This window comes from Limanda limanda, chromosome 21, assembly GCF_963576545.1.
Source record: "Limanda limanda chromosome 21, fLimLim1.1, whole genome shotgun sequence".
Classification (NCBI taxonomy): domain Eukaryota; kingdom Metazoa; phylum Chordata; class Actinopteri; order Pleuronectiformes; family Pleuronectidae; genus Limanda; species Limanda limanda.
The window spans coordinates 15,894,740-15,922,029 of NC_083656.1; the positions used below are offsets into that span (position 1 = coordinate 15,894,740).

Here is a 27,290-nt window from a genome sequence, read left to right on the forward strand (position 1 = left end):
GAGTTTCATTATTCTCGATCTAACATCTTGAGCAAAACTCAATGTGAAAATGTAAAACCCTGCACGGAGATGATAACGATACTTTCTTGAAATATTATAATTATTTTCTCTAAAATAGGCCTAAGAATTTAATTTTTAGTGCTAAGATCAAATCATCTATTTCCTTTGTTTAATACATCTCTTTATATTAACTCTTCCCTTTGTTGGACTCAACTAAAAACTAAAAATCGCTTATATACTGGTTCAGTTTAAGGGTTTTTATTGTGCTTCTAATAAAATAAACCCTCAGACCAATATATATATATATATATATACATATCTATACAGATATGTATATATATATATATGTGTGTTTATACAATCAGGTCCAAAACTCCGAAGTCACTTTCAGATTGTTTGATCATGTTCTCAGATTTGACACGTCCATATAAATTCACTTCCAACCAAACGCCAGATCAATTGTATCGAATGTTTCAGACATCTGCATCACAAGGTTACCACTGCTGGTGAATCAACACACACAGTTCAGTTTAAATACAAAGGATTTATTGACATGTTATAACAACACCTCTATATATTACACATTGTATATTTACACAAGTATTTGATAAAAACTCAAACCAAGGCCATCATATGAACAGCGTCCTCTTGTGGTCATTCTCAGCTTCACACTCACAGCAGTCTTTAATAAGCTCTCGTCTCCGTGTTATCATCTGGTCCCCGACAAACCCTGGACGTGTTCAGGTCAGAGAAACACCGTCGTCCTGAATCCGCAGCTGTGATGTCAGCAGGTCAGGGTTTAGGGTCTTCGTCCGCTGGGCTCGGAGGAGCATCCAGCAGGTCCCTGAATCCCAGTCTCTCCAGAGGCTCCTTGGCCATCAGCTGACTGGAAAACACACAACAAGAAGGAGAAGATTCAGCTCTGACTAAATAAATTACATGTTTCCAAGCATGGTTGCAGTGGTTTTATCTTTACAAAATGTTCTTGGTGACGTGGACCAGCAGCAGCACCACCATCATGTCTCAAAACAGCTTCAGCCACAACATGCAAGGACTGTGTGACAAAGTGTCGGCTGTATTTTCAGGGAGCGTTCTTACTTTTCCATGCGGCACTGCAGGTAGTCTTTGGACTGCAGGCGACACTGGGAGTTGTCGAAGCTGCTGTCTCGCAGACATTTCATAAACTTGTCCTTGAAGTCTTTACACTCTCCTGAAATACAAACAAATAGCCAAAAATCTATGTTAGATCCCTTTTGTCATGTTACTGATATAAATATTAGCTTATGTGTTTGCTACTGCAGGGATGCTTTATTTTGAAGATTCCCTATTACGAAATACTATCATGTGATGTACTGTTGGAATTGTCTCTGGTTGTTTTATCACATTTTGAAAACAAGTTGAAATATTTCTTTCTTTTAAAGCTAATGAAGATAATGTGAATGTGGGACATTTGATCAAGTTAGGACACAGCATGTCCTGCACCTGTCAGATTTAACTCCTGTAACATTAAGGAATTAGAAATCAGTCACAAACTGGACAATGTTACGTATACGTCACATTTTTAGGAGACAGTTGGTAAAAATAACAATATAACAAAAATAAACATTATTTCTATATAGCACCTTTTCAAAACACAGTTTCAAGGTACTTTAAACGTTAGAGATGAATAGTTTTAAGGAAAAAATTAGCAAAAAGATAAAAAAAAGAGTAAACACAAGATAAATATAACTGAATTTGATTAAATTAGTTTGTAGGATCAGAACTAGGAGAAAGCACACCTATCAAATGTGTCTTAAACCTGCCTTTCTTGGCTTTATCCTTCCTGGGTAAACAAAGGTTGAATAAGAAATAAAAATATATTGAGCTGCTCAAGATGTTTTGGTCCATCCAGCACTTTTTGAGAATAGTGATTAGATCAGAATCAGTGGGTTAAAAGAGAAATACAGTTTTTGTGTGTGTGCGTGCGTGCGTGCGTGCGTGTGTGTGTGTGTCTCTCTCTCTACTCACCTAAATGATCCAGGGGGAAGGAGCCTTTATCCGGAGCTCGAGGTTTAAAACCCTTGGAGCTAAAGTTCATCGCAGTGGACATGTTTGTTTACCTGATTCCTGGTCACCGTCTCGGGGAGAACTGAGCCTGCTGTCGCCTGAATGTGACGTAATAGCTCAAGACAGACATTAGTAGTAGAGCGGATCTCATCGATGATTAAAAAAAAAAAAAAAAATGAATACCCTCTGGCTTCCACACTGGAATTTTAATCGGAAACCACATTAAGATCATTATCAGAATCATAATTGAATATTTAGGGCTGTAGCATTGAGAAAATCTTAATGTGGAACAGTGATAAAATAAAAAGCCGGACACCATAATAAATTACAAAGAAATGTTATCATGCAAATGCAACGTCATGATAACTTTCGTCCATCAGCTTCCCAGATCCATGATTATTAATCCATGAATTAATAATTTATCATATTAATTTTATTTTTCACTTCTCAATTTATGTTGCACTTTATGGGGTGCCGTTTGTCAAGCAGCTCACGCTGAAAATAACAGCAATATTTTGTCACATTTAGCTTCAAACCATGTTTAAAAAACTGGTGTGAATTTTTGAGAGTCACTTTTTTTCACATTTACAACAATATTTGTCAACTTGGAGATATTTTAAATATTTAAATCCAAATGTTAAATGTAACACTTAAATGTTAAATGTTAAATCTAAATGCTAAATCTAAATCTAAATCTAAATGTTAAATTTAAATCTAAATGTTAAATATAAATATAAATGTTAAATTTAAATTTAAATATAAATGTTAAATATAAATGTTAAATTTAAATCTAAATGTTAAATCTGAATCTAAATATAAATGTTAAATCTAAATGTTAAATCTAAATATAAATGTTAAATCTAAATTTAAATATAAATGTTTAATCTAAATGTTAAATTTAAATGTAAATGTTAAATTTAAATATAAATGTTAAATCTAAATCTAAATATAAATGTTAAATCTAAATGTTTCGGGTGAAACTAAATATTTAGCTAATATGCTAATTCAAATGCCGGTTACAGGAAGTAGTAACAAAATAAAAGCTCGAGGAAGTCAGAGTGTGTTTATTACGGAGCCCCCCAGGGGACACGGGGGGAAATGAGGACAGCAAAATGACTTTTGCGAGATCCCGAGAAAGTTTAGGACAATGTACATCCGGGTATCTCATAATAATGACATATTAAGTCATTATTATGAGATACGGGTTGTGGGCGGGGCGCCAAAAGCAGTCAAAAGCAGTTCATCAAAGTTTAAAACATGCCACTTCCTGTAGCCAGCAGGTGGCGCTGTAATGATGAGTCAATATTGATATGGACCTGATCAGGGCGGGACTGTGAATGTGTGAATGAGGTTTGAGGCTGAAAGAACAATGCACAGAGGAGTTCTAATAAATCCCTTTTTTTTGGCGAATCATCAAAATGTCACGCCACGGTCACAAGGTGTGATGAAATCATATACACTGAGGTAGTTTGTATCTCCATCTCGTTGAGATGACATTCACAGAATTGAAGTTGATCTAATGAAAGCCCAAGGACAAGTTCATCAGACTTATTTGTTTGTCATGAAAAGACAAATGTCCCTATCGATTTTTGTACATGTCGGCCAATCGTAGGGGGTCCGCAGACACAAATTGAGAACTAAAAAATAAAATATATTATAGTAATACAACTACTCCTGTTATTCAAATGTGAACATGTCATGTTATACTTGTCAGGGACTGGGAGGGTGATTGGTGATGCTGGATCATGAATCGTGGATTGTGATTGTTATGGGTGAATAATAATAATGATAATGATAAGCATAATTTGATTCTAATTAAGATAATAATTACAATTGGGGCGGTTGAGTGGAGTTTGAGTTCTTGACTTGTCACTGACAAGTTGTCAGTGAGTTAAATGCTTTTTGTACCGCTAGATGTCACCCTTTCATATCAGACTGGACGGAGGGGGAGAGACGAGAGACAGACAGGGAGGAGGTGATGGGAACATATAGACTTTATTATTATGCAGGCAGCGAGACTGGGTAATAGAGACATCACACACACACACACACACACACACAGGGAGAGGAGAGAGAGAGAGAGAGAGAGAGAGAGAGAGAGAGAGAGAGAGAGAGAGAGAGAGAGAGAGAGAGAGAGAGAGAGAGAGAGAGAGAGAGAGAGAGAGAGAGAGAGAGAGAGAGAGAGAGAGAGAGAGAGAGAGAGAGAGAGAGAGAGAGAGAGAGAGAGAGAGAGAGAGAGAGAGAGAGAGAGAGAGAGAGAGAGAGAGAGAGACTCATTTCTCCAGTTCTCAGGTTGGAGGCGGCAGGTGGTCGGACCAGTTTGTGTCTCAGTGTGTGTGTGTCTGTGTGTGTGTGTGTGGATGTCCAGCGGATGCTCTTGCGCAGGCTCCTTCCCTGCACCGCGGTGGTGAGGCTGCTCCTCGGGTAGACTCGGGATGGCGCAGGAACCAGAGGGAGACACCCGGCTCCTGCAGGACGTGCTGGACAGACCGGGGAACGGGACGTGCGCCGACTGCGGCAACCCAGGTATTCATCCCGCAGTTCATCCAGTTCATCCAGCTCATCCAGCCCATCCAGTTCCTCCAGTGGCTCTGACATGCACAGAGGTGACGCCCGCCGCTGTGCACAGTGAGGTGGGGAGGTGAGCCGGGAGGGTGTCCGGGGCATGTCGGTCCAGATGTGGGACACATGTGTACCTGAACACAGCTGTTTGTTCTGCCGGTGGAGCGAGGCCCGGCTAGAAGAGACCGGACTCTGGACTGAGCCATAAACACATGAGACACTCCTATATGGATGTCATGGTGTTTGTGTGTGAGGGTGCACAATGACGTGTGCGTGCGTGTGTGTGTGTGTTTGTATGTGTGTGTGTGTGTGTGTGTGTGTGTGTGTGTGTGTGTGTGTGTGTGTGTGTGTTGAAGGGGGGGGGGGTGTAAAGGTTATGAAAGGGATTATACCAATGAATGTCCTCCATAAGATGGAAGTACAAAACTGTGTGTGGTTGTGTGTGTGTGTGTAGCTGTGTGTGTGTGTGTGTGTGTGTGTGTGTGTGTGTGTGTGTGTGTGTGTGTGTGCGTGCGTGCGTGCGTGCGTGCGTGCGTGCGTGTGTGTGTCTGTGTGGTGGTCGTTTGTTATCATGTTCTTCAATGTCAGCAACCACCACACAGTTGCTTAGTCATTATTGGGGTGCTTATTTATTCATTTAGTATTTATTTATCTATCCGTTTGTTTGGTGTACGTGTTTGTTTTCACAGATGTGATATGCATTCGCTCAGCATTGGGCACTTGGGTTATTTCATTCCCCTCAGAGACACTGAAACCATATCTGTCTACATTCCTTTTCTCTCCCCAATTCCTCCTCTTTTTTTTTTTTTTTTTTTTAAATCCCCTCTCTTTCCCTTTTCCCTTCCCTTCCCCTGGCCGAAATGGCAATAAACCAGTTGGTGGCCATCGATGCTCCGGTGTGGGCCGCACGCCCAGTGCTTGGAGGCGAACCCGGACCCAGGACGCCTGTTCCTTGGCCCTGGTTCCTGCTCCACTGAGAACTGGCTGTAGTGAGGCAGCTTTTGGAGCCAGCAGCGCTTTCCACAAAAATTAGATAGCTTTGTCTGAGCCGTGGACGCTCGAAGAGGGATTTCATCACGACAGCAGGGTGTTTTCATGATGAGAAAAAAACTGGGAAGGGCCTCCAGTGTGTGGTGGGTTCTGTATGTGTGTGTGTGTGTGTTGATTGTAGCATTGTAGATTCACATTTTCATGGTGCCTTTTGCTTCTCTGTATCACAAACTTCCATGAAGCAGTTCAGCCTATAGCCAGTCTAAAGCTTTTAGAAATGGATGGAAATGTCTGGTCCATCCCTCTTTTCCAGACTGAAATATCTCAGCAACGATTGGATGGATTGGAATTAAAATAGGTACAAGTTCATGGATGTATCATTTTTTAAATGCCATACCACCCAGCCTTACTGGCAACTATACAACACACACCCATGTAGTTGTTACAGAAGGTGGGACGGATGTTGTGTGTTATACAGCTGTGAAAAGAACATCTGGGAGATTATATGACAGTTCTGACGTTCAGTAGCTGAGCCGTCAGACAAGCAGGTATTTGCACGGTGACTGATTCCGATTACGACTACAGCGAAGAGCCTTTCGTGGAATCCATCAAACTGCTTTCCTCCATATTTGTATTCTTGCTCACTGGGCTAATTTCACCCTAAACCAAACCACCCCTGTCATCCGCTACAATAAACCAGGAATTCCCATGCTCATGAGTCGCATCTCATAATGGTCAAGACATGAATTATTGATGCTGATGTGGTGGCTCGAATCTCCGATGGGGATGGGAACTTATCTCGCCGACTTTTTGGGAAAAACATCGCAGTTTGATTACGGCTCAGAACACCACAAATCATCCAAATGCAGCAAAATGAACGATGATAGTGAGAGACAAGGAGAAGACTGAGTCGACTGATAGATAATGGTGTCCTTTTTTTTAGTGGTTGCATTTTTTGACTTTTCTTTAATAGCATGTGTTAATTGAGTTAGTGTAATACCAAAATACCTGCAAATTATTTCTAATGAAAATATCTCACTGTGTATTAAGGTCTCACTAATGAAAGGTTTGGAGCCACTTTTTCACAAAACAAACGCCAAAATAACGTCAACAGAAGCTAAATCAATCTCAGGGAAACAGTCAGTGCAGCTCATCATTGTTTCATGATTGTATTTATGCTGAAAAAAATCAACATAAACACAAGAATCGTGACAACAGCTGCGTGATCTTCCATACTGACATTTTAAAGTCTTCCTGACTTTGTAGCCTCACAGCTGGTTACTCTGCGGAGTGGATAGCTCATTACACCACTGTTCAGTCTCCTGCTGCTCTCTGTAGTCACCGCTACTGTGTTTTTATACAGCTGAATTCACACAAAAAAAGCTGTTTACAAATAAATATAATTGCCTCATAGGAAAAATATCAACATTTATATATATTTAACCCTCAGTGTTCCTTGTACACGCTAAAACAGCAAGCAAGTGTTTTAAAAGGTAGGTATGCACTCTGCAGAGGAAGACATGTCATGCTTATATTCCGGTTGATAATTTTATAATGTGTTATTACTTGAAATAGTATGTCCTCAAATGGTAAGAGAGAACACATTTCTTTCCTACTGTCCATTGCTGCAGCTACTCTTTTCAGCCTCTGTCTGAAAAACTTGGATTGAGCTCCTGTCTCTTTAAGAACATATTCCAGATAAATTCCACTCTGCTCTGATTGGCCAGCTGGCCCATTGTGTTTTGATTGGTCAACCACTGCCAGCGCGTGTAGGAAATTCCTCCACCCTCACTTTACCTGGCTTTGACAGGGGGCGTCAAAGCCAGGTAAAGCTTTGGAGACTTTTTTACATTAACAAAAAACTAACATGAAATGTCTGACAGCAGTAATGCACATTGTAGAAAACCCTATTACAGGTTTGCTTTTGTTAACAAGATGACATGATCGGGGAAAAAATTAAAACTACTGAACCAACCCTTAGTGGAAGGGTTGGATATGGCCCAAGGAAGAACTAATTAACTTTTAGAGTGGATTGGATCAAAGGGGCAGATTCAGGATTTAAGTCTTTGACATTGCGACAATTTGAAATTACCCGAATATGTTTTCAGCAATTTTGTTAATTTCTCAAGCAATGATGCAGAGATCATACATGCATCACACATAAGGATACTTGCAGACAATCACAACGGCAGGAAAACAGAGAAAGACGGGAAGGAAAAGGCAAATCATTTAAAACACGATATAAACGTATAAAGTCAAAGACTGAAAAGCAAGTCTAAAGACTATTTGCAGAAATGTATCCTGTAATAAGTCAAAAGTTCACTTAAGTCTTTTCTTCAAGTCCTTGGCCCCAGAGCAGAATCTAAACAATTCCAGTTATAAAAGCAGTGGATTGCCGATGACCTCCAGTGTGGCCGCTGCATCACATGAAATCCCCTTATTGACCGTGAATGTGCAGGTAAAGACAGAATATCTCATCAGCAGCACTGACCCGGCTGTCCTCCCTCAACCCTGCTTTATCTTCCCCAGATACAACATCCATTAAGCAGACAGGGAGCCTGCTGGAATTAGTCTTAACACACACAATGTAGCAACACTGCTTCTGCACTTTTTTAATGCTTAGTCATTCCCTCTCTGCCCTTCCTTACCTTTGCTCTTTGTGGGGTTTTTCTTTCTCCCATCACCCCTCTGTACTCAGATGAGGCAGCTGAGAGGCTGAGCTGGGGGCTTATACGGCAGGTAAACACACAAACGAGTAATTCCCTCCAGAGAGAAGCCTCAGCAGTCCTCTGAGCGGCGAGGAAGGTGTTTGTCGGACAGCAGAAAACAGCAGTACCTCTGATGAGATAGGAGGAGAGTCGTGACTCGTGACGATAGTACAGTTGTTTTTTTTACTGTTTCTTTTTTCTAAGTTCAAGATAGCTGTTGAAAATAACCAATATTTCACATTTCACATTGTAACAGCATCTTATTCCCACTGAAACAGTGTCTGCAAGGGTCATGGTGCTATTCATAGATTGTATATAAAGATGGATGATGTGTCTCCAATTCCACCCATGAACCAGAAATGAGGCCAAATGATTCCAGATACGAACGCATGCCATCTTGCACATTTGGACCCAGAGTCTTTGCAGTATCGATCGGGGGGTGGAGCCACGGTTAGTGACGTCCACTGATGGACGAGCGCGACCAATTATGAGTCAGTCGCAGCCGTCCATCAACATGTCTCAGCATCAAATAACTAATTTAAACCAAACGTACTGATGCATACACGATCAGTGTGGTAAGAACATTTGATTTAACATTTTAAACTTTTTAGTTTGGTTCATGTCCCATGTGCTAACATGGAGGAGGTGGGATTTATGATCTCCATTTATAACCTTTGCTGCAGCCAGCCACCGGGTGGCACCCAAGACGTTTTTGCTTCACTTTTGGGGAGCAATCATGTCGTCCATCTTTACAGTCTTTATGCAACCGGCGTGTTCCCATTTCTTAGAGCATTGGGGGAATTCATATATATTTATTGGCCCCCAAAATCCCCAGCGGTTGGCTCTACATTCTACAGCTTTACAAGAAAAGGTTTTTCCTGTTTTAGGCTCTAATAGAATATGAGACGGACGAAGGGTTCTGAACAAATCCCATCTTGACTGATGCAGAAATCATAAATTAAATTCCAGCTGAGGGAGAAGGATGGGGTGTTGGAGGAAGGTTTGTAAACAGTATTGGCACAAAGGTCTTGACGGGATGTTAATCGTCAGCCGGTAGCCAAGCAGCTCACGGACGAGCCAGTGATGATGAAGCATTAGTGATGCAGCTGATTATGTTTGGTTTGCTAATGCAATGCTCCACTCAACCGTACCACAATCTTGCCTGGAAAGAAATTGTAAGTGTGTGTGTCTTTGCAGTTATACATTCAAAGACATATTGTGCGAAGCGTCTGGATGAAAGATAATATCCCAAAACACAATGTTCTGATTTGTAGAAGGGATCACCTGGAAACATCTGTGGGCTATAGAGCTGACTGTTGTCGGAAGATGTCTGAATAAAATACTATTTTGAAAGCATGAACAATATGACAGATACAATCCTCCTACTTTGATTTATGTGGACTATTTGTTCATGATCTGAATTTGGACTATTTGACATCTCGTGGAGATTATACGAAAGCGATTCATATTTGAATGCGATCAATATACTGTGCTGCTAGATTCAGGTGGGTGTTTATGCAAATAAATGCAAATAAAAATGAGTCGCTCGTTCAAAAAATTAAAAGCCACAGGAATTTTTTTTTTATTTCATAAAAATAATATCCTTTCTGAGTTCAAGCTTTTGTTAAATGCAAGTTCAGTCATATCTGCAGGAGGTACTGCTGTACGAGTGAAAGTGTGCTGGTTGCCTGAGGGGTTTATCTGAGACACGAGAGGGTCACGACTTCAGCTCGACCTGCTGTTTAGCCATTAACCTCCACCATGACACAGCCACTGGCAGACTGACGTGTGTTGGTCCAGACACACAAGTGAACTCACGCAGATGCAGAAAAACTGATTTCAAAGTGCTCGTGGGCGTCCGGGCCACAGGCACTTCTTTCTTCAACCTTGAGCGGCTGAATCCACAGCTCTGTGGTCTGTCCACCCCAACAAGCCCTGTAACTTCATTTTTTCCTCAACAATACTTTAGGGATGGGAGCTCTTTAGCAAACAGCATATGTTCTGTGAAAAGAAAAAAAAAAGAAAAAACAGTCACACTACATCAGGAGTTCTCCACCTCCTGTTCGCTACGACTCTGCATCTGTTGTTCACAGGGATCCTGTGGAGAAACATCTGCTATGTACAGTGCATTAAGAAGAGGAAGACCTGTGTGTCAATGTGTGCACGTCTGTGTGTGTATGTGTGTGTGTGTGTGCGTCTGTGTGTGTGTGTGGTTAGTCAGCCACTGTAATCTCCATGAGTGCTGTCTTCGTCTCAGTAAGGCCTGACTCAGACGGCGATGACCTCACCGCTGAATGGCTGCTCGTGCTTTATGGTGACAGCCGTCTGTGCGTTTCCCTCCATCACGTCATCCGTGTGCGTTGCTGTTGGGGGTGAAAATGAGACATAAAAAAAGAAGAGGTCTGATTTATTCGAAACATCAAAATCACCATCTCCAGTGCTTTTCGTGTGATCAAAAATGTCACAGTTAAGTTAAAAGTACAATGCAGTACTTGGCCCGTTCAGGAGGAAAGAAAAATCTGACCATCAAGGTTGGATTTTAAGAATAAAGTCATTAAGTCAATTTTATCAGAATAAAGTTTTAATTTTACAAAAATGCAAAATGTGAAATCATAATATTTGAGCAAAAAAAGTCATGGTTTTGCAGGAGTTAAGTGATAATATTACAAGAGTCAATTTGTAACTGAGAACAAAACAAACATTAGATAATAATTTATTACGAGAATGGAGAAGATTGCTTTTTTTTCAAAGATATAAAGTCGCCCACTACCAAACATTTCCTCCGCAGGAGGCAATTTCCTTCCAGACCTTGCTGTTCTTTCTTCAGAACCGACAGTTCTCAAGATGTTCTTATAATAATGTGGTGCTGATGTGCCAAAAAAAAGTATTTTATTATTTGTGAGACCAATACTAGAGTATAATTTAACAAGATGCTCTACATTCTTCATTTGTATGCAGGCAACAAGCTGATCTTATAATATTCCTTGTGTAAAAGGACACTTGGCCTAAAATATCAACTTTATTCTCATTATACGACTTTTTCCTTGTGAGAGTACAACTTTTTTCTCATAATAAGTATTTGTTTCTTGAAATTTTGACTTCATTCTCGAAGATTTCTGAATTTCTTTCTCTTTTACTTGGTCCTAATGCTTGGTGTATAAATACACAATAAATAACCAACGCACACCCCCCCCTCCCGCTTATCCCTATTCAGGCTCTGTGGCACCTCATGTCTCCAGCCTCAGGAGAACGTAAATGCAACAAAAGTGTGGTTTCCCTTTTCCACCCTTCTCTCTACTGTAGCTCTTATATGACTCCCTTGGGTGTTACACACTCAGTGTATGTGTTTGTGTGTGTGTGTGTGTGTGTGTGTGTGTGTGTGTGTGTGTGTGTGTGTGTGTGTGTGTGTGTGTGTGTGTGTGTGTGTGTGTGTGTGTGTGTGTGTGTGTGTGTGTGTGTGTGTGTGTCTGTGGTGCAGCACGCCGAGGGTCTCCCAGTCTGAGAAATGGCAGCGGCAGAGAGATTATGAGATGGAGGGAGAATGTGGCGGCTTCTGAGTGTTGCCTGATAGAACATGGTTCTCTTAGCGGCTCGTCGCTCTTGTGAATTTATGATGCTCACTCGAGGAGCATTTAAATCCTCAACTGTAAAGCGTGGCACTCGGCGCATGTGACCACATTAAAGGGAGTCTTAATTGAAAATGTCTACAGTGTCGGTCTCCCTTGAATGGCATGGTTCTACAACAAAAGCAAACCTAAGGAGAATTTTGGCAATAGTTCTGATAAGCATTAGCAATTTATTGAGCATCGAGGCTAAGAGTCTACAAGTAGGCAAGCAGCTGTGATGCTGTTAGCAAAATGTAGGGCATTGGGATTGTTTTCGGATAATTTATAGGAGATAATTTACATTATCCAAAATGTATTATTTATTTGAATACATAATGGCTCAATTACTGAAAGCACCACGAGTCTCAACACAGCATTACCAATATTATAAACAAGAAGAAATTTTTTTATATTTATTTACTCCATCAGGTGGTATATGTAAAGTTGATGAATATAATAATTATTTCCTTGGTTAACTGATAATTTTTTTCAGTCTATTCTTCATTAATCATACATTTCCCAGAGGGCAAAGCCCAGTGAAGCCCCCAAAGTTTACCCTTTGAAGTAATTTTCTAATGAAAGCACAGGCAACTATGGATCGATTTATAGTAACTGGAACAACTAAATGTTTCCACAGTTTGTCTTGATGCATGACTGAAGAAAAAAAAAATTATTAAAGAAATTGACAAAATATTTCATCTTAATCAATTATTCAGTTATTTTCATTTTAACCAGGATTAAATGTAATTTTTGCACACAAACTTTAACTCTAACAATGTCGTTATACCAAGCTTCTCTCTCTCTCTCCCTCTCTCTCTCACACACACGCTGCGTCTCTGACTTTGATGACTTCATTTGCATGGGCAGAATCAAAGCCTTGGCGTGAAGCGGTGACTCAGACGTACCTTCGCTGAACACCCGCTGATGCTACCTCTGTGTCACAATGCAGAGAGCCCCCCCTCACCCCCTCACCCCACCCCCACTCTATGCACATACACTCTGACCGCTGATGAGCCTGTTGGTTCTATACAGTTGAACTCAACATGTGTATTTGGTCACGTGATCATATTGGCAATAAGCAGATTGTTGTCTGTAAATCAGGTTATTCCATACACTTGTGTTTGTGTTCATCTGTTGTGTATTTCTGCACCTAGCATTTAAAGGGCATAAAGGGATATGTGTTTGTCCCTGAACTGCAATTGGGTGTGTATACCACAACATTTGTGTGCATTTATGTCTACATACAAATGTAAGTGTCAGCATGTACATTTGGCTCTCTTTTTTCATTTGTGTGTGTGCGTGTATCCATGGGTGTGGGTTTGCCAGGACATTTGTGTGTATTTACATACAAATGTGAGTGTAAGCATTTTGATTTGCCTCTTATGTGTGTATGTGTGTGTGTGTGTGTGTGTGTGTGTGTGTGTGTGTGTGTGTGTGTGTGTGTGTGTGTGTGTGTGTGTGTGTGTGTGTGTGTGAGTGAGTGAGTGTGTGTGGTGTGTGTATGTGTATGTGTATGTGTATGTGTATGTGTGATGATGTTATCACAGTGCATTTAGGAGTTTGCTGATGTAACTAACCTAATAACTATCTCGGCTGACTTCTGATCAGATCTCAGGCAGTCTGTTTCCTGTCAGTAAGATAAAACAGGATTTCCCCAAAACCCTATTTGCTGCCCTGCTCTCCTTTATGAGCAGTGACACACTCGACCAGAGTCCCTTGTAACATTTGCTTCATTCGCTTTGCTCCTATTACCTAACAGAGCCAGCATCAGCACTTTCAGTATTTATAGCCTGAACCTTGAGCTGCTGTTCTCAATGTTGCGGTGCCTTTATGACACGACTCCTCTTTTATCGCTCCTGTGTTTCTTTCTATCACCCCCCTGTGAGTTTTCACCCAATTTAATCCCCCCCCCCAATCTCTCTCTCTGTCCTGCAGAGCCGGACTGGGCGTCGGTGACGTTGGGCGTGTTTGTTTGCCAGGCCTGCTCGCTCCTTCACCGAAGCATCCCCCACATCACCCGGGTGAAGTCTGTCCAGGACACGTGGGAGGCCAGCGAGGTGGAGGTAGGGCAGCACCTCCCAAAAGAATTTCTTCAAATTTGGTACCAATGTTTTCTTGTACTTAAGCTGAGCTGATGTTCAAAGGTCAAATTCAATGTGACCTCACAAAACAGGCTTTTGGTCTTGTGAATGCAGCATCTCACAAACACCTTGAGGAAATTTCTTCAAATTTGGTACAACTTGGAGTCAAAGATGACCTGCTGGTCAAATGTAAAGTTCACAGCTCATGGTCGTCACTTCACTCCTCAATGATTTAAGTCTAATTCACCAAACTCTCCTAACTGCACAAACTTGTTGCCAACTGCATATTTTAACCTGATGAGTCAAACCTCATGAGGTTCCACCATCAGTATATTCAGCAACCTAACAATTCTTCATAAGGCATATACAAATACATGTATAATTTCTATATATGTATCTTAATAATGTTACTATTGGAATCTATGCACACTTATTGTAGTTGTTTATTTTCTTTTTAATTCATTTCAGTAACATAAACTCAAAATACATTCACATGATCGATTAAAATTCTCAAAAGTGTCAAACAAGATTGATACCTTTCTCATATCTGCATGGTATCGTCTATATCGATCCACCCGGGCCGAGAGTTTCTTATATCACAAGAGTCGATTGGTTCTCTACACAAAAGTGATACTATTTATAGGTGTTGCAGGTCCAGACCTCCTTTTGGCTCATCTCTATCAACAGCTTTCTGCGTATGAATGCTGACAAATTAAAAAGTGGATGCATTTCAGTCAATCTGTTCCACTTTCACTCTCCACATGGACTGTTAACCTGCAACGTGATTTTTCAAATTGGAAATGGAAACGTGAAGTTTTCACCAGTAACTACAGAGGCTACAAACTAAATTATAATTGCTGTTTCTATGGTAACTATCCAGTCAGATATCGATATGAAGACATAAATGCTGTGAAGCATGTTGAGGAAATGTAACTTTTTAATAAACCTGAAGCAGCTGCTGCTTGTTTTTCTGCTCTGTACTTGTAAGTGTTTGGGAATCAGCGAACTGTAGGTTACCACAGCAACAGGATCATGGTTTTATCTGACTTAACACCATAAACTATCAATTACCTAACAGATGTTTCGTTTGGCTGTGATACCAGAGCTTAGGATCTGGTGATCTTTACCCGACCCTGACCTCTGACCTCTCTTTGAGAACGAGAGTGTTTCCTCACAGGGATCAATAAAGTATAATTCCATCCGTGAGACTGTTCCTGTGGGTGTAAAAAGAAGCTGAGCTGTTCTGTCCCCTGCAAACAGTCAGAAATATGTCAGCGAGAAATATTGACTTCTGTGCACAATTGCAAAACAGAAATGCATATTTTGTTGTCGCTGAGGTGAAGCTGATTAAAATATTTGGCTCTGCAGGGGAAAGTGTGAAATCGCCTTTGAATATATCATGTCAGCACTAAAATGCCACAAGAGGGACAAAAAAGACTTTTGGGGGAAGTGATGCTGATGTGAGTCATGAGGAAAACCAGGAGGTTGGATTTGCGGGAGGACAATTATTGGGATGTGATGGTGGATTTATCTTAAGAAGAGAGTGGGAAGGTGTATGAAGGAAAAAGCTAAAACAAAACTTCGCATTGTAGAATTTGAAAACATGAGTTGTGACTTGAAGAGGTGAATGAATAAAGGTCATCCAACTCATTAAATTAAGGTTATTTTAAGACTATACTTCCCAGTGATAAAAGCAACAATAGTCATGGGGAATGTTTTGCAGAGTGTTCTGTAAAAACACAAAAGGAAGCCAGAGAATATGATGAGTAGATGAATAGAATTGAGTTGTATCGGGAGACAGTTGATTTTGAGATGCCAGTTTATTGTTGAGACTTTTGGAGCTGTTGAAGTCCCATTCCAATAAAACATCCTCGATCTAATGGGCCACTTTTGTCAAACAGTCACAATAGTATTCACGATACGATTAGCCAAACCCAGCTTATATTCTGCGTATGCCTGTCATGTCTTTAAGACTTTACCACAAATGCCCCACAGGGTCTTCCTTCATGATGACTCAGTAATGACGTCAATGATTTCCTGCACGTATTTCTAATCCCCTCTCATACCGAAAGGCTCTAGTGTTTGATGATTGAGAGTCGTGTCCTTTGAACAATTTTGAGAACATCAGATAAGCATTTCATTTTTAGAGCTTAAGTTAGTGTAGAGGTAGATGATCTTCAACATGAGGTGAAGGAGAACAATGGGATAGAGCAGCTTGGAGAAGTTAAAACTTTACAACATGATTGAAGCTTAAGTAAAGTGAACAAAATATTTCCTAATAATAATATGAGAATATTTAGAGGCAGTCAGGATTTCATAATTTCATTTTCTAACATGTATTGTGGAGATATTTTTGAGTGTGTAAGGTGAAGACTATGAGTTAACAAAATCTGAAAATCTTGGATTTGCTTGTTTGTACAAGTACAATAATCTCAACTTTTGCCAGGAACATGCATACATTTAGAGCCACTCCTTAATGTGTTTAATAATAAAAACTCCAGTGACATACTGTACACATGCATGATGACGCTGGACAAAAGGCCACACTCCAAGCTTCAAAACGGCAGTTTACAAACAAATGCCTGATGTCATGGTGCCACTTTTTAAAAAAAAAAATACCTAAACAGTGGCGGGTTGAATCTGCCAGTACAAAATAATGATCTGGTTCCCGTTGACTCTCTACATGGGAAATACTTCAAGTGTTGGAAACTAGTCTATTTCTTTTTTTCTGTTCCGATTACCAGGTTGTGTTGTCCTTTCTTCTTTTCAGTTAATGGCTGCTATGGGAAACAATGCAGCCAAGGCCAAATATGAGCAGAAGGTTCCTGCTTTCTACTACAGACCAACACACACTGACTGCAAGTGAGTGCTATTTCTTTTGTCACAGTCGAAACGCAAACACTGGTGGTGCAGCCTTGTATGTGCAACCACAGTCCTTAAACGATTTTAATCAGGCAATTCATGTGTGTAGTCTTAAAAGAGAATATCCTTGCAAATGGAATTAGTTTTTACTTGAGGCTATCGGATAACAGTTTTTAAATCAGGCTAAATGAGTCAGCCTGTTTTACTACTAGTGTTTGGAGTACAGAATCTTAAAGAAGATATGGCTCAGATCAATTTAGTTACAAATCTATTATATCACAATATCCTCTTTACAACGTTCCCCTGTTTCCCCATGTTTACTGAATATTTGGTTTCGTAGCTAAACTGTTTTGAACCATCATAGTACAAGACTCAAATGTCACGTTGTGTGTCAATGTATAATATAACCTTCATTAACCAAAATATCAGAGGTGACCTGCGAGCTTGCACATATTTGGAATACTGTTTCCTCTAATAGAAATAACAGAAAGATTGGGAGGGATCCCTGCAGCAAAAAAATTATTTGACCCCAGAGCTTTCACAAGTACTTATCCAGATCCACAAAACAGACTTGGGCCGTTGTTCTTTGGCACAACGGGCTAATACTGGCGCCAGCTCCTAGCTTGATGTATTTATCTCTGGTCTGGAGCTGGTCCAGGACTGGATTCGTCCAAGAATTGGCCCACAAGCAGCACCAATATGGATTTGATAAATATTCAATATTGGTAAGAAATTCCTTTTTAAGAATTCCAAGCTTCTACACATATACATGAATATCAAATGCCCGGTTTTCTTAAGCCACTAATATTCAAAAGTTATGAGTTACTATACATGTGTCCATTTTGGTTGCTACTGCTAACAAGAGAGGCTGCATGGGTGCCTTTTTTTTAGCCATGACATTTTGATATGTATCATGTATGTCATGTGTGCAATGTCTACATCAACATGTATGAAAGGCACGTGTGTAACTGTATGGCTGAAAAAATGGAGTCTCTGCCAATGTACTCACAGCAGCAGTTTTGACATGAAGTAGAAGGCAAACACGGGCGTTAGTTATCCCTTTAATACACTCTACGTAAATGAATTATTACTATCACCCGTGTTTTACCTATTTAATGTCAAAATGGCTGCTACGGAAAAGTCCATTATCTCATCGGTTCAGTGTAAATGTTTTGTTAAAATAACAACAATTAAGTTTCATATAAGTCTTGACTATCTATTGGTTCTTAATGACTTTATTTCTCTGCAGCGCAACAAACTACAAATACGGTTCATGCGTAAGGTAACACAATATTCACACTACCCTGTGGACTTTTTCATGCTTTATCTATTCTCTATCACAGAGCATTCTTTGACATTGTTTCACAAAAGTAAAATACTCTTTTTTGACAAAGTGCTGCAAACAAAACTTAACGCTATTTTTCTGGTAGCTACAAAATGGGCCTTCTTAGTTTCCCTGTGTCGATACCATAATAATTTTGAAAGCCCATCTGCCAACAGATAAAAGAGTAGTCTCTGTCTGTGCCTGCGTGTAAGCCATGGGGTTGTTCTCACACTCCACTCCCCCGAGAACCAGGGAGTTTAGTGTTTAAGGCCCAGTGTCACTTTAAGGTGCCATCCAAACAGATACTGAGAGGAAAACATTTGACACTCTTGATGCAGACAGAACAGCCGATTCATTTTCTAAGAGGTGCCAATAAAAGAGGAGTGTGTGGAGAGAGAGAGAGAGAGAGAGAGAGAGAGAGAGAGAGAGAGAGAGAGAGAGAGAGAGAGAGAGAGAGAGAAAGGACGAAAGCAGAGCGGAGCCTGAAGGGGGGGCTGAAAGGTTGGAAGAGGCAGCGAAGTGGCGATGGTGAGAGAGACTGTTGGCATGGTGATGTGCTGACTGCTGCCATTTGTTTCTCCGCACTCTGAAGAGGACGAGGCTCTAAAATGAGATCGCTTCCTCTGTATGCAGCTTTGGAAACTGCAGGCAAGCGAAGGCGCTGATCACAATTTGACACTGAGGCCTTGTGCTGCAGCGCGATACAAATCTGTGAGTTGTAAAAGGCCTTTTTCTAATATTATGTGTAATTAGGGTGAGGTAACAAACCTAAAACAACATCAGGGACGATGATCTGCTTGCTGGCCTGTTCTTATGTTTTGTCAAGTGCTTTGTCCAACTTACTAAGGAATTGTTTGTGAGTGTGTGCGGATTGGCTCAGTCGGTGGGTGTGTGATTGAAATGAAACCTAACTGTGTGTGTTATCATTTCCTCAGGCTGTTGAGAGAGCAGTGGATCCGTGCCAAGTACGAACGGAATGAGTTTGAGTTCATCGAGAAACAGGAGCCTTATTCTGCAGGTTGGTTCTATTATGCTTGTGAAGCCCCTGGTCAGTTATACTGTTTCCCCAACACTAACCCTTGCACCCTCAAAGCAGATAATGTCCCCAAACTGTGTTGTGATACATCTTACTCCTCTGTGCCACAGAACCACGTTCTCATTTAGAGTCAAAACTGTCAAATTTGACCTCTGTCCTTGTGTCCTTGAGTTGTTCCCACACATTGTCCTAGTGCAACCAACAAATATACTTATCCACATAATCAGAGCGCAAACTCAAAATAGCTGTATCAAATAACACACACATACACACACACACACACACACGCACACACACACAAACACACACACACACACAGTTATCATAATATGCTTGACATCTTTCATCAAGATCAGTTAATTATTAATTTATGGTGGAAATTGGTGAAAATTCTAAATAAATCTCACAACGTTAATGAAAGTTTTAAAAAAAAAACAGATCCATGCTAAATTTTGATGGACTCTGTCATGGTCCCTGTCTGATCCTTCCTCAAAGTTTAGCGGAAAACACAGGCTCCTTGGTGGAGGTAACATTGAGCTCAGTAATTCAGGTCATGCTAAATGATGCTAAAACACAGATGTCTGTTATTCTCTGTGGGTTCGTTTCCACGATAATGTTCAGGATTCAGACGATTCACATGCCTTGTTTTTTTGCTCCTCCTTATTCACTGCTGCAGATTACCTCTGTCTTTTTTGTCCTCTGCTCTCATGTCATTCCATCGTAGTGTGTGTGTGTGTGTGTGTGTGTGTGTGTGTGTGTGTGTGTGTGTGTGTGTGTGCGTGCATGCGTGTGTGTGTGTGTTACTGACATGAAACATTCACCTACAGTGGCATTACCTCATCGATCAATAGCCCTGCTTGTCCCCACCCCTCGCCTCCTTCCCTCACACTCTTCTCCTTCCTCCTATCCCCTTGCACACTCAATCAATGTTAACTGTGGCCACTGTGGAGGCCAGGCTACTGCCAATAGTCAGTCTCAGCCGGCCACACACACACACACACACACACACAAACTGTACCCAGATGCCCTGCACATCACAACGAGTGATGTAGAGAGTATTAATGTACAAACATAAATGACACAATGACTCACATCATTACACTCTGCATGAGTGTGTGTGTGTCCACTGTAACAATAAACTGATGAGGTCACCACAAGCCAATCATCATACTCCATCTTCAGTATCATGTGAAATGTATACTGGAAGATACAGATACACACATTGCTGAACCAAACACACACATGTTTGTACTTCTATCTTATTGAGGACACTCATTGACATCAGTCCCTAGCCCCTTACCCTAACTTTAACCAACCAAACTAAATTCCTGACCCTTACCTAAACCTTATTGTAACTCTAACACTAAAACCAAGTCTTAGCCCTCAAACAGCCCATTGAAAAAGTGAGGACCTGTCCAAACATCCTCACTTTCCAAAGATGTCCTCACTCTGTAGGGTCTATGCTTAAAAATATAGATGTAAAGGAACACACACACACACACAGGCAGTTCTATTTTCTTTCAGTGACAATTACAGTGTCACTGCCTAAATATGTGCAAATGCAAACCTACACACAACCACTTATGCGAAAATGGACGAAAATTATACAAAAGTCATCAATGGATGTTTCGGGTAATTGGGTTCTGCCGCCGGCCTCCACAGGGACATGTTGGTCCAAGGAGCTTTCAAGGTTCTGCTCATCGAGGGGTGAACAACATGACAACAGAACGAGCACTTTGACTGAATTTGAGAAGTGCTTGTACGTGCATGTTTGTATTCTTTCTTCTGTATCGTGCTTGTCAGGGCGATCACATCTGCTTTGAAAATTCTGGTGTTTTCCCCATTGCAGCTTGTGATGTGACACCGGGAATAGCAACAGAGTAACACCATCTTAACTTGGTGTTATTTGATGTCTCACTTTTCACAACATGAACCCTAGTAACAGATATTACACTGTATTAACAGGTTAATTATAGGAATGTACTGTAGGATCTTTGTGGTCAAATGTCAGAGGTCAAAACTTATTTCTTGCCTTGTGAACACAATATCTCAAGAATGCCTCAGGGGAATTACTTCAAATTAAGTACAAATGTTTATTTGGCTGCAAAAATTAACTTATTAGAGTTTGATGGTCAAAGGTCAAGATTGAGGTCAAAAATTAACTTATTAGAGTTTGATGGTCAAAGGTCAAGATTGCTGTGACTTTGCAAAACACGTTTTGCTCAAAAAACACCTTGAGAGAATTTCTTCATATTTGGTTAAAATGTCCACTTGGACTCAAAGATGAACTGATAATATTTTTTATCAATGTGGTTTCCCGAGGTGATTGTTGGACCTTGGTGAAGGTATGTCCCATTCTAGGTTAGTCTGTAATTTGGGTGAACAGACTGTCTAACAACAAATATAAATTATATCCTGTCCAAATCTCCCCTCTGCCTTCTGTTACACTCCTCTACACAAGCATTCAGGCCACATTAGCCCCCTTTTTCCCATATTCCCCATTTCCAGTGCAGTAATTACAGTTTATTCAACAATTAAAGCGCACATTACACAAGACTCAGCATCAAACTAACGGCTTAAATGTAGATGAGTCCCTTCTCTGGGTGGACCACCTGATCGCTGATGTGCATCGAGCCACAGAAATAGGTCTAGATTAGAAAGAATACACTTCACAGCGAGACGGAAATAGAGGAGAAAAAGAGACAGAGGCAGAGGGTTTTACATTGCAGGCTATAAATGGTGCAGCATATCATTAACATGGAAACGGATGTTCTTTGGTACAGAGACAATGAAAATCTCTTTGGATGTGCTGCCTCGTGCCGCACTCCCTGCTCCGCGCCACCCCCTCTCGTCCGTTTGTTTCTTGGATCTTGTGCTGCGTTCCCTCACTCACGCACACTGTCCCCATATTCCTCCCATCACTTCTAAATTAGATCTGAAATGATCTTTAATTTCAGGGTAACAGAGGATGCCTCCTATGTCCTTTATCTCTCGTCTCATTTCGATACCATCTTCTCAACCTCTTCCCCCCCCCCCCCCCCCTTTTTCTCTGCTCAGGGTACCGAGAGGGGTTTCTATGGAAACGAGGAAGAGACAACGGTCAGTTTCTCAGCCGAAAGTTCATCCTGTCAGAGAGGGAGGGAGCGCTGAAGTACTTCAACAAGCAGGATGTGAGAGCAATGACACAGCCGATTTTATGTTTGGTGTTTTTTCTACAGTGTAAGGATTTCACTTTGGCACTTTGGCGATTAACTGTTTTGTCGTTCATGATCCGGCCTCTGTCCAGGCCAGGGATCCCAAGGCGGTGATGAAAATCGAGACGCTCAACGCCACCTTTCAGCCGGCCAAGATTGGCAACCCCTGTGGCCTGCAGATCACCTACCTGAAAGACAACAGCACAAGGAACATCTTTGTCTACCACAGTGACGCTAAGGTACACTGTTATTTATACACACTCACTTACAGTGGCAATATGTACAAGTCTTTGAATACACTAATACATGGCGCTAATACAAGGATAGTAGTATAATATGTATGCTGTCTGCTTTGCTAAACACTCTTAGTCTTAGAAAACCGTCTTTAATAATTCATCTTCTTTTGGCTTTTTCCAAGTAAGAATCACTGGCCTCATTAGCTACAGCGCAGTCCAAAAATATTTCAACAGCAGTGATGTGTCGCCTAAGAACAATCTGATTCTTTCCAACGGATCTTTGGTAAGAAAGTGGGAACTGAGTAGTATGAGCTCCTTGAGCTGCCCTCCAGCCAAATTCTTAGAAGATTTCTGCCCCCTCGTTAGTCTGGCATCACCTTGTGAAATGTTTACAATCAACATAGTTGACATCAGGTTCAATACAGGCTATTCAGTGCTGTTAAACCAAACATGCAAGAATAAATCAGTGGGAGGCTGAAGTTTAATCTTAGTCCTATCGTGTCATTATCTTTATAGTCAGATTGGCCATGAAGACCATGGGAGGAATTCCCCATATATCTGCATGTTTGACTGAGTTGCTGCGCTACGACTTACACCACCGGGTCATTTGTGTACATTAAGTAGCACCAGATAACTAAATCCTTTGCAGGAACCTTCATGAAATATTACAAATCTGTTCCTTTCCGGGGAATTCAAGATTGAGAATGTAAAAAAAAAACTCATTAACCCTCATTCTCTATTCTATCCCTTCTTAATACTCCTCATGTGAACTAGTGTGTGTGTGTGTGTGTGTGTGTGTGTGTGTGTGTGTGTGTGTGTGTGTCCTATGTCTCTCACTGAGGGTTTTATAGAGCTGAGTATACAAATCATTGCCTCACATTACATTTAAATGTCTAGGATTTAGTGTGTGACTAAAATAGAGACAGAAAGAGACAGAGGTGGAGGAAGGGGGTTCATGAGGATGTCGTGGTGGGGTAGGGGGGAGGGGGCATAGTTAATCAAAAAAGATATGAAAGAGAAGACAGATATTAATGTACAGGAGAGTTCGAGGAAGTGCTGCGCCCTCTGCTGGTGAAAGGCTGCGGTAGAAACGAGTTCACCGGGTTCATCCAGTGTCACCGTCACTCCCTTGCTTTCTTTCTCTCTCTGTTATCGACAGGGCTGCAGCATCCACACACACACATCCACACACACACATCCACACACACACATCCACACACACACATCCACACACACACACACACACACACACACACACACGCACACACACACACGCACACACACACACACTCTTTTGAATACACTTGCCTACACTACATAAAAAAGATAGCTGCACTTGAGTCAGAGGAAAGAAAAAAATATGTATATCACAATTATATATTGAATTTCCTTCACTCAGTCTTTATTTTACCCGGGAATGAAACTAATAAACAGCTAAATAACAAAAACAGCTGGAGGTAAAATAAGGTGAGATAAAAAAAACTTGAACTGCCCTAAGGTTAAAAATGAGTTGAGCTTTAGATTGTACTGAATGTTCCATGCTGCAGGTGCATGATGAGAGTCAAATGGATTTACTGTGCTCAGTAAGATCAGTTGGTACCTGCAGTGTAATCCAGTCATTTGAACCCTGATTAAAAAACAGCAGTGATGAAATGTGAGAGACCAGTAAGGGCTTTATTGATACATACAGCCCTTCTTAAAAGTTATCTTTTTAAACTGACTATTCAGTCCGATTGTTTTTCATTTGACCAAACTACATAATGTTTTATTTACTCTTACTGTTTTATTGATCTTTTTGAGACATTATCTTTTTTTGTTATGTTTTTATCTCTGCCTTGTAAGGTGACCTTGAGTGCGGTGAAAGGTGTCTATATATAAAATATATAATTATCATCAATTTTAACATGATTTACCTTGTAACCGGTTCCTGTTTGCTGCCTAAACTCACAGCCCAAAACACATGTGAATGGGGTAGAATGTGATTGTGATATAATGTCATTGTGAATGACGGCAGGACATGTTGCCACTGAGGGTGTTTTATCTATTTATTTTACAGGAGATGGTCGACTGGTTCAATGCCATCAGAGCAGCCAGGTTCCACTACCTGCAGGTGGCTTTTCCTGGAGCAAGCGACGAGGAGGTGAGGTTGAACATATTCGTCATGAACCACACACAGCCGTGGAGCTTTTTGTTGATAGAAATTGTCTGCTGGACAGTCTTTGACAGTCTTTGATTTAGAGTAAAAGAAAACTTTGCGTTCATCCTACCTGGTTTATCTGCAATGAAAGATTTGTTCATCAATGTTTTTCATAAACATGTAATTTTTTAAACATTACATGTGCATTTCAGAGGGATGTTAAGCAATCGACATAATCTTCAGACCGAGGGTCACAACTTTTCAAAACAAAAGCGTTGTAATTCGGCTCGATATATAGCACGGCAGCAACAAAACGAACAATGTGCGAACATTGCATACTTAGACGAATTACTAAAGAGGAAGTGATTCTATGAATGTTGTTGCCATGACGGCGATCATCACCTGCGACACCTTTGAACATCTCTGTGTTCACAAGTTAAGACTGACTGTTAAGCCCCAGCTCCACTGACTGCAGGACATGTTTGACTACTATCAACCTCTAACGTATTGCACCACCAAATCACAACAAATTCGACACGCCACTTCCTCTGGCCATTAACAATACACAACATGACCTGCTCTTGAGTTATGCGTTCCACATACAGACAGACAGCGATCTCTGGAATCAGTAATAGTTTTATGTTCTCATTTCATGTGATTCTCTCTTGTCTTCCAGCTGGTTCCCAAACTGACCAGAAACTTCATGAGGGAAGGCTTTATGGAGAAAACAGGCCCAAAGGTTTGTGCCGTAGTTATTCTCACTGGATCATTTCTGGAGCATGAAATGAGGATTAATTTCACAAATCACGTTACATTGACCCAAATCTGACCAAAGTGTCACACCACTTCCACTAATGAACTGACTCCCTTTGTTTTTCACCACAGCACACGGAGGGCTTCAAGAAGAGGTGGTTCACTATGGACGACAGGAGACTCATGTATTTTAAAGACCCTCTGGTAAGAAGAGACCTCGCTTTTGTCTTTGTGCTGACTCAGCGTTCACAGGTCTCACTTTGCGTTCCCTCCTCTCCCAGGATGCTTATGCCCGTGGCGAGGTGTTCATCGGCAGTAAAGAGAACAGCTACACCGTCATGGCTGGCTTGCCCCCGACCACGCAGGGCTACCACTGGAACCACGGCATCACCATCGTCACGCCAGACAGGAAGTTCCTCTTTGCCTGCGAGACGGAGGCCGAGCAGCGGGATTGGATAGGGGCCTTTCAGAGGGTCATCAATCGACCAATGAGGCCACAGGAATATGCAGGTGCAGAGAAAGGGCAGTGTTTGTTACAAACCAGTAGTAGCAGTAGTTGAAAAGTTTAAGAAAATGTACGTAATTCTATTTTGTTCTTTTTCTGAACTTAAAGCATTGAACAAATAAACGACTAAGGGTTTTTTCCGATCTTTATTCAAGAGCACAGTCTTTCAGTACCAGAGCAGGACTTATTGATTTTACGTTCAGATTTTTTAATTTATAATAAGATTGATTTAAAGTACCACCCGTATGGGACTACTCATCACTACACTTTGGTTGTGGAATTCTGACAGACTTGTTCCAAGAGTAGAGGAGGAAGCAGAGAGTGGGAACAGGAAATCAATAAGTTCGGCTCTAAAACTGAAAAAACCCTCTTTTGAATATGGTAGGGGAAGAAAGAGATTTAAAAAAAACAAATACTCCCTGGATCCTAATTAACTAAATTTGTTGATTCATTTTTTTATTTTGTTGTTGCCGAAATTCAAACAAATGTGTTGCACTTGTGTTGCTCTATTTGCCTGGAGAGAAGGGAGTGGAATGAGCTTCTGGTGGTGAGCAGATGTAATGTGTGAAGATGGTAAAAAATTCTCTCACGCTGTTCAGTTATTCTACACCAGCTCCATGTGGTTTGGAGACTGAGCTGCTCCTCATCATGTGAAGCCTCCGTCTGCCTCTATTCCTCTCATGCTTAATTTTGTTTTTTTAGTATGCTATATGCCTATTTATCCTTATTGCTGCTCACCCTCTATTACTTTCATTACAACATTTGCTCATTTCCTTTCTCTATCTCTGCAGTGGAGGCCCATTTCAAACACAAGCCTTGAAACCTGCGGGGACGCCACAACTCCAAAAAGATCCCCAATCGAGTCTCGGTCAGATCAGAGACGACCCTTGCGTGTGACCACAGACCATGACGGGACAAAGATGGGGTGGGGGACGTGTGGGCATTTTTGTGATGTGAGCCGAGATGAGAAAAGCTGATGAAGAAAAAGAAAATAAGGAGAACACGGCACTCCAGTCTATGTGTAGGAAACTCAAACTTTGAAAAGGGACTCGTGGCCCCTCATGGGGTGAAACGCTGGTGGTCTGAGGCCAAAGCTTCGGTGATGTCATCCCTATCGCGCCTGCTGACCTTGTGCTATTACCATGCCAACCATCCCCCCCATCCTCAGCTGCGTGGGCCATCCAATCCCCTTCAACAACCTCCATCCCCCCTGGATTTCGTCTCGTGAATGGTGCATTCTACCTGTAATCT

At 41.1% G+C, this 27,290-nt stretch overlaps 2 protein-coding genes across 2 annotated transcripts; one reads left to right on the forward strand and one right to left on the reverse strand.

Annotated features, from left to right (window-relative positions):
- Positions 1–529: 529 nt before the first annotated feature.
- On the reverse strand, positions 530–2,134 carry LOC133027975 (cytochrome c oxidase assembly protein COX19). The gene is made up of 3 exons (XM_061095159.1): positions 2,008–2,134; positions 1,099–1,210; positions 530–886 (listed from the first exon to the last, which is right to left on the reverse strand). The coding sequence occupies exons 1-3, from the start codon at positions 2,087–2,089 to the stop codon at positions 793–795; spliced, it is 288 nt and encodes a 95-aa protein (XP_060951142.1). The 5' UTR covers positions 2,090–2,134; the 3' UTR covers positions 530–792.
- Positions 2,135–4,481: 2,347 nt separating this feature from the next.
- Positions 4,482–26,859, forward strand: LOC133027839 (arf-GAP with dual PH domain-containing protein 1). The gene is made up of 11 exons (XM_061094982.1): positions 4,482–4,572; positions 13,847–13,974; positions 16,763–16,854; positions 19,114–19,196; positions 22,272–22,384; positions 22,501–22,647; positions 24,701–24,784; positions 25,458–25,520; positions 25,667–25,738; positions 25,816–26,044; positions 26,831–26,859. The coding sequence occupies exons 1-11, from the start codon at positions 4,482–4,484 to the stop codon at positions 26,857–26,859; spliced, it is 1,131 nt and encodes a 376-aa protein (XP_060950965.1).
- The last annotated feature ends 431 nt before the right edge of the window (positions 26,860–27,290 follow it).

Bases quoted from the DNA above. Each gene is read 5' to 3' on its own strand.
- LOC133027975 (XM_061095159.1), bottom strand. From the start codon at position 2,089: ATGTCCACTGCGATGAACTTTAGCTCCAAGGGTTTTAAACCTCGAGCT. The intron at 1,211-2,007 runs GTGAGTAGAGAG...TTTGTATTTCAG, and splicing joins CTTCCCCCTGGATCATTTAG to GAGAGTGTAAAGACTTCAAG. The intron at 887-1,098 runs GTAAGAACGCTC...TGTGTTTTCCAG, and splicing joins CTGCAGTGCCGCATGGAAAA to TCAGCTGATGGCCAAGGAGC.
- LOC133027839 (XM_061094982.1), top strand. From the start codon at position 4,482: ATGGCGCAGGAACCAGAGGGAGACACCCGGCTCCTGCAGGACGTGCTG. The intron at 13,975-16,762 runs GTAGGGCAGCAC...TCTTCTTTTCAG, and splicing joins GGGAGGCCAGCGAGGTGGAG to TTAATGGCTGCTATGGGAAA. The intron at 25,521-25,666 runs GTTTGTGCCGTA...TTTTCACCACAG, and splicing joins TGGAGAAAACAGGCCCAAAG to CACACGGAGGGCTTCAAGAA.